Consider the following 14,459-nt stretch of genomic DNA (forward strand, 5'->3'; position numbering starts at 1 on the left):
TCATGGTGCCTAAAACCCAGGGTTGGCACAAACTAAACTGAAACATACCTGGCTATCATGGCTTCACAGTTTCGGCCCCAGGTTTTTCTGTGTGGCCAGCATTCTCCTCCCAAAAACATCTGGGTTACACATGTAACCCCTGTTCCCTGAGTAAGGAACAAGATGCTCAAGTCAACATTTATTTATATAGTGCTTTATACAATGCAGATTGTTTCAAAGCAGCTTTACAGTGATAACAGGAAAATGTGACACAAATCACTCGTTTTTCTAAAGTAACACTGTCCAACAGCGACACCTGCAGGTTAAGTCATGTGAGAGGAGACAATGCCTCCATCGGTCTCTGATTGGATATGATTGTTTTGAGCGATTAATCCCACCACTTGTTTTCCCACTTAGATATCAACGCTTTATAAAGTGAAAGTCACAATCAAACTTGAAATGGCCTCAAAATATGATGACTGTGGGGGTTTAGTGAGCAATCACAAACTATATAAAACACACTTTTTTAGGGGTCGCGAAGTAGCCTAATTACTTCAAAATTACTCAAAATAAGTAGCTACCTACTCAAAAGAGTATGCGATTTCGAACGCAGCCAGTGTCTTTATGAATGAGTCATTGAGTTATTAGCTAATCATTTATCTAGTCTTTTTCAAGCACAAGTGGAGGCCCCTTGTGTTTCAGGTGAAACAGATGAAACAAAGGCCGCTACTGTTAGGCCTACATCTCTGTGTCTGTGAGGGTTTTCTGAGCTTGATGACTGATGATCTGAAAATAAGTTGACTATTAAAAAAACCGGCTGCTAAATTGTTACTGCCTTTAGTTGTTTTTTGGAATAAATATAAAAATGATTAAAAACACTTGATGAGATACTTGGTTTTAATAAACAGAACATTAATTACATTGCTGTCATGTTCTTTACTGTAAAGTGATGTTTATTTAACCAGGAGAATGTGACAATATTAAGTGTAACTAGGGCATGAATTACATCTTATTAAAAAAAGGGAGCGAACATTTCAGTGCCCTGGAAGGATTCTGCAACTGATACAGCCCTTAAAATGGCAGACTCCCTGATCAGTGCTCTGACTAGAATTAGGGAGCTGATTGAGACGCACCCTTTGTAACCTGTTGCCTTCCTGGTTTCCCCTGTGTGGATTATGTTCCTGTCTCTGTTTTGGATTATCTTGGTTTGCGTTTTTTGAATAAACTGTTGCTGCACTTGCTCACCTCTCCTCATCCCTGCTTAAAGCATAACAATATGAAACCTAAATAGGAACAATTTTATATATTGACATATAAATCAAGCCAATATAAATATTATGTTAATGTAGGCTATATATAATATATATTTTGAAGTATACACATATCTTTGTAATAAATGTGTAATGTACAAATTACACACATGCATATTTGTTTACATAGCCTACATGTGACATATAGTCCTATTATATATATATATATATATATATATATATATATATATATATATATATAATATGACTATATGTCAGATGTAGGCTATGTAAACAAATATGCATGTATGATATGTCTTTAAATGTGTAATGTATAAATTACACAAATGCATATTGTTTACATACATGTGACATATAAGTCATATATATATATATATATATATATATATATAGGCTATATATAAAATAAAATAAAATAAAAATTATACAACTGACATGCCTCTGAATAAATGTGTAACACAATACAAATACTTTTTATGCCTCTCCTGTCAATTAGTGTGCCTTCCACATTTTTTATTTGTGGGGACACTGTATCATTTTAGAAAATGTGACCCTAAAAAGTACAGCTACACCAGCAGTGAGAGAGTTAACAACTTGTGAAAAGAAGGAGGGGCCACCGCACTCGACAGTCCCATTCCAGGAAATGTGCGGCAGCACTCGGCCACATCAATATGCTGATGGTTTTCGGGGAAAACAGCGCGCAGGCGTGTTGCAGTGTGGGTGCTGGGTGGATGTGGGGGCCCGCGTGAACAGGGCGGCGTTTCTATGGTTTCTCTTTTATTCGCCACATGGAGCTGGGTATATCGCATCTTCTGCATCTGCTTTTAACGCATTTTATCGGATGATAGGTTGCAGCAGCAGCGAGCTTCACCGAACCCTGTCACATCGGTCGTGGTCGTGTTTTACAGTGTTGTTGATATATTTAAGGCCTCTCGCGCGAAACAAGAGCCTCTTTGAAGCTTTTATGTAATGGTCCGCTCTGGCCAGGAATATTCTGGACTCTCCTCTTAGCGAAGAAAACGTTTACCAGTCAAGACGTTACGTTTGGAAAGGCGTCTTCCTCCTTGCATACCAACTCCAGCCCAGCCCTGACGAGCATCTGTGAACACACCGCATCAGAGTGTGTAACGTTAGGTCTCTTCCACAGGTGTCTTTCACATAAAGGATGCCGATCTGTTGAAACAGCTGAGTCCGCCCTCCTCCTTGAGCATTTTATTATTCTTGCTCCGAAGACAGATTTGAAGTTAATGTTTCGCCAGGAGGTTGGTGTCCTGTCCTTTATACCGTCTTGTTCGTACCTTTTTCAATACGAGCAGAGGAACATGTCTCGGTATAATATCTACAGTCTGCTGGACTGGATCTATGGAGGTGTGGACCCCATGTTTGAGGGTAATGGAGGGCCAGAGTGCGCAGCCTTCCTCTCTCCAAAACAGAGAATATTGGAGACTCTGGTCATTGTGTTGTTCTCTATTCTGGAAGTGGTGGTGGCCATGAAGAAGCTCAATGTCCCTAAAGAGGTCCGAGATGTTGGGAGAGATGGCAGGAGGAGTAAGGAAGACAGCTGGGGCAAGAACCTGTTGCTTGTGGCTCTGTGCATGACTTTTGGTGTTGAGGTTGGGTTTAAGTTTGCCACAAAGACTGTGATCTACCTCCTCAATCCATGTCATGTGGTCACAATGGTGCAAGTAAGTATATTTATGATACAATCATAAACTATTATAATTTTTGGAGATGTGGTTCTGCTTATATTGCAGATGATTTGGGCTGGTAACTGAAAGATTGCAGGTTAAAAATCCCAAAGGGTTGCTTCATCCATCAACACTGTGGCCTTGAACAAAACACTCAACTTCAGGTTACTTGAATGATCTGAACCTGTATTTACTGTATCATAAGTTGTTTTGTATAAACTAGCTAATGATTTTGAAGTAGTGAAGGCTTGCGGCAATTTTTTTTCTTTAGTTTCTAAGCTTTGAGTGTCATTGGATGCACTGGTAATTTAAGTTTTTTTTAAAATTGCATACCACATACCTAGAGGCGAATCGTAACTTGTTATACCTCTCCATGGCTCTCAAAAACACATGAAGGAAATGATAGATCGGTTGTAAAAAGGAGGAAGTATAATTTACATTTTTCCACCGCTTATTTGCAGCGGTTTAAACTGGTGTACAATTTCTCCTCCTCCTTATTTCTTTCATACTTGAAATAGAAATTGTGATGCAGAATACCCTGAAGTAACACACCCATGTAACTGGCTCAAATTTGTATATACAGTAGTCAACATTTGAAGTGGTTCAAAACCTTTCATCAAAGTTATACATTAATTTTGAACAACACCCGTTCTTGTCTTAGGACAACTTTGATGAACTTTTTTGATCCACTTCAAATGTTGGTCTACTACTGTAGTATTGTAATTGGTCCAAATTAAAATATGAATTGTGATGGCCCAAACAGATGGACATGACAGTCGAAATAAACATTTGTGATGGCTAAAGCCTTCCTGCAAAGCTCAGCTTTTTCTCTAATCTAAAAACAGCCTGAATCGGCTATTAAGATTCCCAGAAACTGTTGATAATATCAGACAAGTGTGTTAGAGAAGTGTTGGAACTGCACTCAGGAAGGTCGCTCTCCGCGTACAGGATTGGGCACTCCTGATTTAAATGATCTTGCTGTGTGACTAATGCAGTTTAAAAAGTACAAATATTCTTTGAAGTAACGCAATTAATTTTATAGAGTGCCTGTTTACAGAATGTCCAAATAGCCCATCTTGTTGGCAAAAGCTGTTTACACCATCTCCGTCTTGGTTGAGCCAGACAAAATTGCAAAATGAACTAAACCGGTAACTGGACAGCGATTGGAACATTAGCTTTTGATGCAACGGCACGAGTTCAACTCTTTTCCTGATCCCATTCTTTTCCCTTTTCCCAATGCATATCATCTCAGAGAAGTGTTTATTTTACATAAAAATTAAGAAAATATTTGAAAAGTGGAAGTGAAATGCATAACGGCTCTTTACTAAGCGTATAAAAGAAATTGGAAGTGGTGTCCTAGCGTTGATCGGACATCGGCACATCGACCACAATTTTTACATATTTACTGAATAATCACACTATATATATTTCATACTATTTTATAAAGTACTACAATACACTGAGGTGCAAAAAGTATTTGCCACTATTTGCAATAAGTATAAATACTGCCTAATACTATTTATACAGTACAAAGAAAAGACTCCAATTTTCACTTAGTGATAATAGGATCTTTCACCTCTGCCTCTATTTTAAGGTTGTGAAAACTGCATGTAGGCTACTGTGTTATAATTCTAAAATTAGAAAACAGTATTTTAGATAAAGTATAGGGCAGGGACATCTACATCTGTCATCTACGCATTACTGATGTATTATATACGGATGTTTAACTATAATATGCGTTTTAAAATGTACTCTTTAAATCGACGGAACCCTATTAGTGTGATGATACCAGAAACATAGTTTCTATAAACAGTTTTTTTTCATTTTTTTTTTTTTTTGGCAACTGAAAAGGGCTTGTACTGCAGTAATTCCTCTTTAACCTCTCAAATATAATTTGTACTCAACTGGTTCTGTTTTTGGTTAAAGTGGCTAAAAACAGAAGTGGTTACAGTGGCTATTTGTAAAAGGAGTTGTTTGTTGCTTCAACAGAAATTCTTTGAGGAGGTGTTTTTTTGTGTGTGTGTGAAGGTTTGTTTTATGGACTTTTTTTGTACAAATAGCTAATCTCTTCTCCTTTGCAGTAACTGATTAAAGTGGTCTGTGATTCAGTTGAAATAACAATGAATTAATGAATAATATTATATTTAACATTAATCTAGATTAATCTGTCCCAAACAGGGGTTTTTGAGGGAACTGCAGGGGCTTCGTTCATCATTATGCTAATTATTACTTAACATGTAACATTAAAATAAACAAATGCAAAATTAATCAATAAAAACTGAAATGGTAATATTTATTTGCATGTTATGTGACCTTTAAGCAACATTAGAGAATCGTGAGGATGCAAATGTGTTAAATATATTAAAGTATTAACTTAAAATCTCAGTACTTTAAGTAAATATTTAACGGTTTTGGGGTGCAGCTGACAAAAAAGTTTGGCAACTCCTGACCTGGTTCAAACCTTATGCGCTGTTTGTTTAGGGTGTACACTCAGGGTGTTTAGGGTCTTTGTAACAACATAATGTCATTTTTTATAACATAATGCATAAAGTAACATAAAGTTGACATAATGTCAACTGTTGTACAGTTTTGGGAGGTTTATGGTATTTTTCGCCTCAATTGGTATCAATGGTATAATTTATTTGCCTTAATTTGTAATTATTAAAATATGTTCACTTATATAAAACTGCAACATTTTATGTAAAATTCACTTTAAGGAAGATCTACATTTTTCAATTTCATTCATGTGATAACATGAAAAATGTGCCATAGTTGATAATAGTTCACATAGTAAAAAAATAATTGCTGCCATCTACTGGAAAACGAACACTTTTAAAATGAAAATAACATGAACATTTAAAGTGCAGCCAGACTGCAGTGTCTCATATGCCATTTCCGAGTTTTGATTTAGATTTGATTAGACATTATAAAATCATTATTATAACAATAAAAAATGGCTAAATAGTTAGTAAAACTTAACACATGCCACATGGAAACTTATGCAAGTAACTAACTTACTTATCAATGATGGTACAAACAAATAGTTATGCTAAAATATGTATCATTGCTAAAACATTTTAATATATGAAAAATGCCACATGCAAACTTTTGGAACATCTCTCTGTCTTGATGTTCTCATACTTGTTGCAAAAGACACACAGATCGCAAAGTTATAGTCTAATGACAAATTTTTTTTTAGGAAATTTAATGGACAAGAAGCACCATCAAATGAATACTATCAGCTATATTAGGTGTAAATATTTGATATATTACCCAGTCCTACTCAGACATACGCATTTTTTATTGTAAATGACTGGTTAATGAGAATCATCTACTGGTTCCTGTCATCTATGTGAGGTTTTTTTTTTTTATATTGAGCAACTAGGTCAGGAAATCCTTGTTCCGTTAGCGCAGCCCAGTCCCCGGATGCCCGTCTTTCACTGCACGCTATGATGCCACTTTACTAGGCCTCAAATATGTGTTCTCGCCTCGGCACGTGTTCTCAAACGCAACATCTCATAGTAACTTCATAGTTCCACTTATGTCAATAAACTTATTTGTACAAGTCTTACAATATTTGAACAAGGTCACAGTCTTATCATCTGGTAAATAATAAAGCCAGAACAGTGGAGAATTGTAAACAGATTCAATGAAGTGCAAAACCAATAATATACACAAGGAGTTAAGGGGAAAGTAACTTGCTTTATAAATCTTTCTGTGCATACAGAATGTAACTCAAACATTATACTGTAGCAATAACAAACTTTTTTTTTTTAAAGTACCTCCTTCCTCCACCTTAGGCCACCCTTAAAAATGTTTTGGTTTGCAGTAACAGCAAAAAAAAAAAAAAAAAGGGTCGGTAGGTAGGTCTGTTTTTTTTTTTTTCAAGATTCAATGTAAAAAAAAAAGGATAATTTTGGTCACGGTGATTACGTCGGTATGAATTTAAACAAATTTACATATCGTGACGTCACTGACTGGGTCTTCAACCCATGCCTTCGGGTGTACCATTGCGAACCTCATTCTGATCCAGGTTATAGACCACAAACAATTTGAAATCTTTGTCAAAAAAACATATTTATTGCATTAATTCCATCTGCATTCATTTGGAAAAAAATAGGCAGAATCAATAAAAAATTTTTTAAAAACCCACTAGATTTCAATGAAAGTGGATTTTCAGAGGGAAACAAATAAATTAAAATGACTAATCTCACCAGCGCCGCGCCGACCAATAAAACGTTTGGCACCATTTGTTTACATTTGACCCAGACTGTTACAAGCCCCCTTTCTGGTCTAGGGGCAGGAAAGGAGGGTAACAAAAAGTTGCAGGGAGAGAGTGAGAGATTTGACCCATAAACATCTGCTATTATTAACGGAAATCAGTGAGGTCAAATGGCTAGGCGCATTGTAGAAACCATAGGCCTATTAAGTATAGTCCTGACATATTATGGAATGGTCGATTTTCTTTTGTGCTATTTAGTACATTTTGGTATGGGATGTGCTGTTTTATTGGTCAATGCGGCGCTGGTGAGATTAGTTCGCGCCGCGCTGACCATTGGCTGGCGCAAGCAAACACTTCTCCCTGCGCTGTCGAGTCTGTCGCGAGTCGCAACTCGCGCGGCTCGGTCCATTGAGCCACGCAGATTACAAGTCAGCGCAGCGCGAACTCTGTAACACACCGCGCCGTTTGTCCCACTTTCGTTGTGTTTGGCTTCCCACACTTATGTGTGTTTGTTTGTCAGAGCCTGCAGTTGCTGTGTGACGCGTGTTCGCGGTGGGCATGTCATGACGAGCTGGACGCGCTCCGAGAAAAGGCCGTTAACATCGATTCCCTATTCTCCTATTTGACCATTAAGAATTTCGAATAATGAGCGACTAAATGTAGGCTCATACAGACGTATTTCACAAGCAGCCGCGCCGCAGCCATCATCACCGAGCGCGAACCATTGACAGTGAATGAAACAAAGCGAAGGCACAGGCCATAGTGTGACATGAGCAAACCAATGGTGTAAACATAATCATAATAGATGACGCCACGGGTTTTTATTTAAAAGAAAGAACGTAGCCTACGCAATTTATATTCACAATACTTACTATAATGTAATTTATATTATTTTATTGCATTTGTATTAGTTGTTTGAAGAGTAAAAAAAAAATCGGTCGGTCTTAATGCAAGTTTACAACCGGCAAGTCGGTCGGACTAAAAGGAAAAAATAAATAAAAATTGGGTCGGTCGGGTTACGGCAAACAAGAATATTTTTAAGGATGGCCTTATTCTCATGATATTTTCTCTTCTGTCTCATGAAAAACAAAGCAATCTAATTGCTAATTTGACAGTGTAATTGCACCAGATAGGGCATGTATAGCAGAATTATGTCAGCCTCAATAAATGCCGAAAAATGTAGCAGGAAGGTATAGCAGTTAAGAAGACACTGATGTACAGTAGATGCCTACAAGGACTAGATACAATAATTGCTTTGTGTTGTTGTTGGATGAGATCAGTATGGTGTACAGCGTTAGCCAGCCAGCAGAGTCTGTCAATCTCTTCAGTAAAACAAAATAAAAAGAATATAAAACTGGTTTGTTGCCCATATATATCCTGAAATTTGTGTGATTTGAATGTCAATGTCATGATCAGTTATGAGACATGAGATGACACACCAATGATGTTTGTGCCTATTTGAATATGTGCAAACATGGTTGATATTTCAGAGCTTTGATGAAGGAGAAGATTAGAATTGAATAGTGACAAAGAAGTTATCAATAGCCCTGGTCTACATTCACTTTCATTCACTTTTTTTGTGTTCCGGGTAAGAAAGATAAACAACAACAACAAAACATGGTTTGAAACGACATATGGGTGAGGAAGTCATAATGCTTCTGATGTGAATGAGGCTTGTTGATGGCTGCTTCATGTATGAGAGACGTATGATTGCTTGTACAGATCTTTTTTTAAAGGGTATAGGCTGGATGAAATGCTTTCTAACCCTAATCTAGGTGTAACTCAGTTCAGTGTTTCTACACTCTCTATTTTTACATCCAGAGGAATAACATAATACTTCCCTTTTTAAATTATTAACTAATAGCTAGATGTCTTCAGAGTTATACTATGTTGTTGCATTTGTGGTCAAAAGAACAAATTGGACATTGCACCAATCACTGTTACATGGTGAGATGTAGTTAACAGAGGTTATTTACACATAATCAGGATAAGTTCAAATAACTGTTAATTATAAAGTTTTCCTTTGAAGCTGTTCACTGGGGATTTAAGACATTCATGAAACTGAGGCATACATAGAAACCACTCCAAAACACCCTTGCATCGTGTCAGCAAATTTTGCGTGGGCAAACACCATTATATATTCTTCAGAAAATGTCCAAATAGAGTTTAGACTATCATTGAATTTAATAAGCGCTTGAAAATTTTCAAAAGGAATGGAAAAAACATTGTTTTATGATCTTAATTGCTCATAAATTATGTTACGTTATGTTCCATGTAAGACATCTCAAACCGTACTTGGACCAATCAGCTGTGAGCAAAGTGACATGTCTGATGCGATAAAGTCACTCCACCTGTTTCCACTCCAAATTAAAGATCACTACACAGCAAATGATTTTTAAAGAAAAAATTGTCCTGCTTTTAGTAATGCTTATTTGGAATAATAATTTTGTTTGATTTAGATATTATTTATGTAATTATTGTACCCTTAATCGATCACACATGTACAATTTTAGTTTATCAATTATTATTACGCACAGTTTAATTCAATAAATATAAAGTCATATAAATACGCTTTAGAATCAATAGATAAAGCTATAAAATGACTACATGTGAGCTTAAATGTTACATTTTCTCTACCTTTATCAAATGTCTAAACTAACTTCACAACTTTTACTTGCACTGATATAGCAAGACTCTATTTTAGTTGTCCTCTTTCATAGACAGATATTTTCTTCTTGCTGTGTAAATTTGTTTACATTTTTTCAATCTCGTAATATTCTGTAGTGAATTGCGCTGCTTCTCTCGTGAGAAATGAATCTCAGTTTCACTCTTTCTCAGCATGTGATTGGCTGTTCGCTACTGATGTCACACCTAAACTCAGGATCAAAGCCTGAGTTGATAGAGAAAGTTGATGATCAGCATCATGGTACCAACAAAGCCTGGTTGGATTGGTTTGGTTTAATCAACTCAAAACTAATCCTGTAACCCTGAGTTTATTCAACTACCATCATGGTACAGGCCCCAGGAGTAGATATGGCTCACAGCCCATCCTTAGTTCCCTACTTCCCTTTATCACTGAAAGAAAAGACTGCATGGACCACATAATGTTCTTAACCAACAAAATTGTTTCATCATATGAAAGTAAACAAATATCTCTAAAATGTAAACATTGAAATTTATTTTAATATTGACATTTATCTGAAATGTATAAAAGATTGTTTAAATGGCTCTATTACAAATGCAATTTTATTTTTAGATTTGTCATTTTAACAGTTTTTTTGCTGATGGTGTTGTTGAATTGGTGTGTTTGTATTGCTACATGAGAATAAGTCAAATAAAAATGATCAGAGAATGTATAGTTATATTTCTGCCATAATCAAAGTGCTACATAATCCAAGTTGGTTTGAAAATAGTTCTGAATGCAACACTGAACTGGTCCAAAATGGTGTTGTTATCTTCAGGTATCCATTTTTCAGTAGCCAAACGTCTCTTTGATTAACACTTAGCCACTGAAAATGTGATAAACTTGTACTTATAAGCACAATTTGGCCCATGGTTCAAAGATTGCATTTATCTTTTATCTATATTTTCTTTGTCTGAAAGAGTCGGTTATTGAGCTTTATTACTTCCTCTTTTGCAGATCTTCCTGCTTGCATGTCCCCCCTGTAAAACTGCAATGGTTATCTTTAGGTAAGTACTCAGAAAGAGGTTGCACTGCAGAGAACTGTGAGCTTTCTTTGTCAACTTCACTTTTGGTCTTGTGCAATGTGAGTCTAGTGACAGTGTAACTAATGTAACATGTGGCCTCTCCAGCTTATGGGGAATTCAAACCTCTGCGTATCACCAGAGGCTGTTCTTAAAATAGCCTTTGAAACTTTCAACACCTTTTTCTGTGGATCCTTAGGATACTCTAAATCTAGGGCTGCACGATTATGACAAAAATCATAATTGTCGATTATTCCCTAAAAATTGTAATTGCGATTGTTAATTATGATTATCACAATTTACATTAAATGATGTTTTGAATAGCTTTATACTATTGTTTGAAGCAACTGCATGCCATATTTTTATATAAAAAACGAGCTAAAAACATTCTTCCTGAAAAACTTGTATTGCTTTTCTATAGCATTAAGCCTCAAATGTCAACTATACATTGGTTTGGTGTCTTCTTTAAATAAATAAATAAAAAAGTAAAAATATGCATGGTATAATAATATGGGCTTTCGCACTGGGTAATTCTAGGAACTTAGTTATAGGAACTAGCCACCAGGGTAGTTCCCTAAGAACTAATGTTCCCCTATGGCCATTTTCCTGGTTGCATTCGCACAGCCAGTAGGAACTTTTACGAACTCTACACTTACGTCACTGGTAGTTTCTATTGTGCTGGGTTCTCTGAAGTAGTCGTGATTCGCCTCTCACAACGTAACATGCTCTAAACACACCTCTTAAGAACGCAGAATAATGTAAGTGGACTTTTTTTTGTAAACGCAGATTTGAATGATATTTAATTGTGGCATTCGTAATTGTAATCGCGATTAGAAATTCGATTAATTGTGCAGCTCTACTCTTAAGTTAGCCATGACTTAGTTAGCCATATCAGTGGCCAACACTTTACAATAACAGTACATGAATAATCATGTACTAATACCTGAATTAATAATTACATTCCTATGAACTAATGATGAGTTAAGACATGTACTAATGAAGAACTAACCTTAACTACGACATGAGTCATATGAATTCCTGCATGAAAATACCATCTTAACTACAAGTTAGTACATGCTTGTTAATTAATGTATTAATTAACACTTTGGGGTAAACTAAATCAAACATGCTCTAGATTAGAAGAAAGATGTATTAAAAGGGCACAATGTAAAATTGTTCATAAATTTGCCACCAGCAACTGTCACACACATCATTGAATGACACTAAATGTCTTGCAATATTTACATTTAACCTTACTCATTGAACACACAATGATGCATTCATCATTAAAAACAATTTAATCTCATTCCGTTTTAAGTGATTCCACTGCTGCCATCAAGAGTGAAATACCTACACTAACATATCCATTAAACAGATGTAATTTTCAAAATTAAAATCAGTGTTGGCACAGATGATGGTTATTTCTGTGGTTATTTTGTGGATTGGTTTACTCTCTTTATATCATAATGCAGTCAGATGTTAGTCTTGTTTTCTTGCTCTTCTTTGGGGCCACTATTGCCCCATCAAAATGTGTCCACTTTCCTCCTACCGTTCAGTTCCTTCTCCATCCAAATTCGGACACAGCACCTCTGCTCTTCCACTTTACAAACCACCGAAAAGCACCAAATGATGTCTGATTTAGAAGAGCTGAATATGTATAGAACATGTGTAATTGATAATTTTTTAAAGATGTACTCTTGGAGGGCCAAGACAAGAAATGACATAATGATACATTAACAAGTCATGAATTCATGTTACTTTATAAGTAATTAATGATGAGTTAGTAATAATGTGCCCCCTCAAGTAAAGTCATGACATAATGATGCATTAACAAGTCATGAATTCATGTTACTTTATAAGTAATTAATGATGAGTTAGTAATAATGTGCCCCCTCAAGTAAAGTCCTGACATAATGATGCATTAACAAGCCATTAGTCGATGTTAATGTATGGTAAGTTAATAATGAATTAATTATGATGTGCCTCCTCAAGTAAAGTCATGACACTATGATGCACTTACAAATCATTAACTAAAATATGAATAAACATATACAATAAGAGTGCCATCCTTATTCCTTTGCACCCATGGTACAAAAAAAACAAAGATAAAAATTCTGTGTAGTTCTTTTATTTTTATTTATACAATTAAACATATGGACTTAAAAGAAAGTCCAAACATACCTGGAAAGACACACAAGACACGTTTACATGTAAAATAGGGAATAAGCTATAAGCTAATGCTAATTGAAGCATATATATTGAAACAACAAAAAATACAGTTAATTATTTTACATAATCTCCTGAAACCTCCCAAATACAACATACATGCAAACATGTCTTTAATTATTAATTCTGTTTACCAAAGAAGTCAACATTTATGAGATTAAAATGCCAGCATTACCATAGGAACACAACCAACGAGCGAGCACCGAATGCGCCACTAATGAGTGTCCCACCAGAAAAAAACCCTACATACTGTAGTTCCAGGAAGAGAAGTAGCTATTACTAAACATATGCCTAAATAAACTATAAAAATCTGAAAACTGTTTAGATCAAATTAAATTTATTAGTGCTAGTTATTAGTATATTTTCCACGTTTGATTAGACAGATCTGTGTAATTAATGGATAAAAAATCATGTGCCTTTCCAATTATTTGTCACAAAGCTGCAGATTATGATATTACAGTTTAAATTATATGTTTAATTCAAATTTAGATTACTGCTTAATCCTTACAGAGACTGATTGATTTAGTTTACCCCTAAACAGCACATAACTATAGAATCAATTCTGAATGTGCATGTGAGCGTTAATCACAGGTTCGCGTTTAAAGTCTGATCATTTCGACGGAGGTGAATCAATCAAAATTAACTTTAGCTTGAAATAACATTATTCAAGAACTGCTATAAAGCCAAAACAATCTCTGTTACCTTAAATTATGTTTATCTCTGTAAAGCTGCTTTGAAACAATCCATTGTTAAAAGCGCTTTATAAATGAAGATGACTTGACTTGACTAAACGTTAATTAATGCATTAACTAGCAAACATGTACTAACATGTTTAAGGCTGCTGTTATTCATGCATGAATCAGTATGAGTAGGTCACTGATGCTTCACGACCCTTACCATATGCCGATATTACCATACGATGACTCAGGAAGTTGTGTACTAGAACCAAAAGTTGTACATAGTAAATGTTGTAACTGTAAATAGCGGGGAAAACTCAGATCTAGATATAACATAGTTAGGGGTGGGTGATATGGCAAAAAATGTTATAACGCTCACTTTTTGTTGTTTTATTAACATTAAAGGGATAGTTCCCCCAAAAATGAAAATTGTCATCATTTAATCTCTCAAGTTGTTTTAAACCCAAAGAAGTTGCTGCTCTCCAGTGACTTCCATAGTATATATTTTCCTACTATGGAAGTAAATGGGGACCAGCAACTGTTTGATAGCAACATTCTTCAAAATATCTTATTTTGTGTTCAGCACAAGAAAGAAATTAACATATAGCCCAATTATATACTAGCCCAACTAGCAAGCCAGAGGCGACAGTGGAAACCCAAACTCCATCGGTTCCTTCTGCTTGAAGATTGT

At 35.6% G+C, this 14,459-nt stretch overlaps 1 protein-coding gene across 1 annotated transcript in view; it reads left to right on the plus strand.

The window, feature by feature from the left end:
* Positions 1-2,362: 2,362 nt before the first annotated feature.
* The window catches only part of LOC130073638 (transmembrane protein 164), a 36,789-nt gene continuing 24,692 nt past the window's right edge, over positions 2,363-14,459 (plus strand). Inside the window, exons 1-2 of the mRNA XM_056239158.1 lie at positions 2,363-2,935; positions 10,801-10,850. Of these exons, the coding sequence (XP_056095133.1) occupies positions 2,498-2,935; positions 10,801-10,850 (488 nt within the window). The 5' untranslated portion in view covers positions 2,363-2,497. The remainder of the gene's footprint in view (positions 2,936-10,800; positions 10,851-14,459) is intronic.

Source organism: Rhinichthys klamathensis, unplaced genomic scaffold (assembly GCF_029890125.1).
Source record: "Rhinichthys klamathensis goyatoka isolate OS25496 unplaced genomic scaffold, OSU_Roscu_1.1 h1tg000554l_1, whole genome shotgun sequence".
Lineage (NCBI taxonomy): Eukaryota > Metazoa > Chordata > Actinopteri > Cypriniformes > Leuciscidae > Rhinichthys > Rhinichthys klamathensis.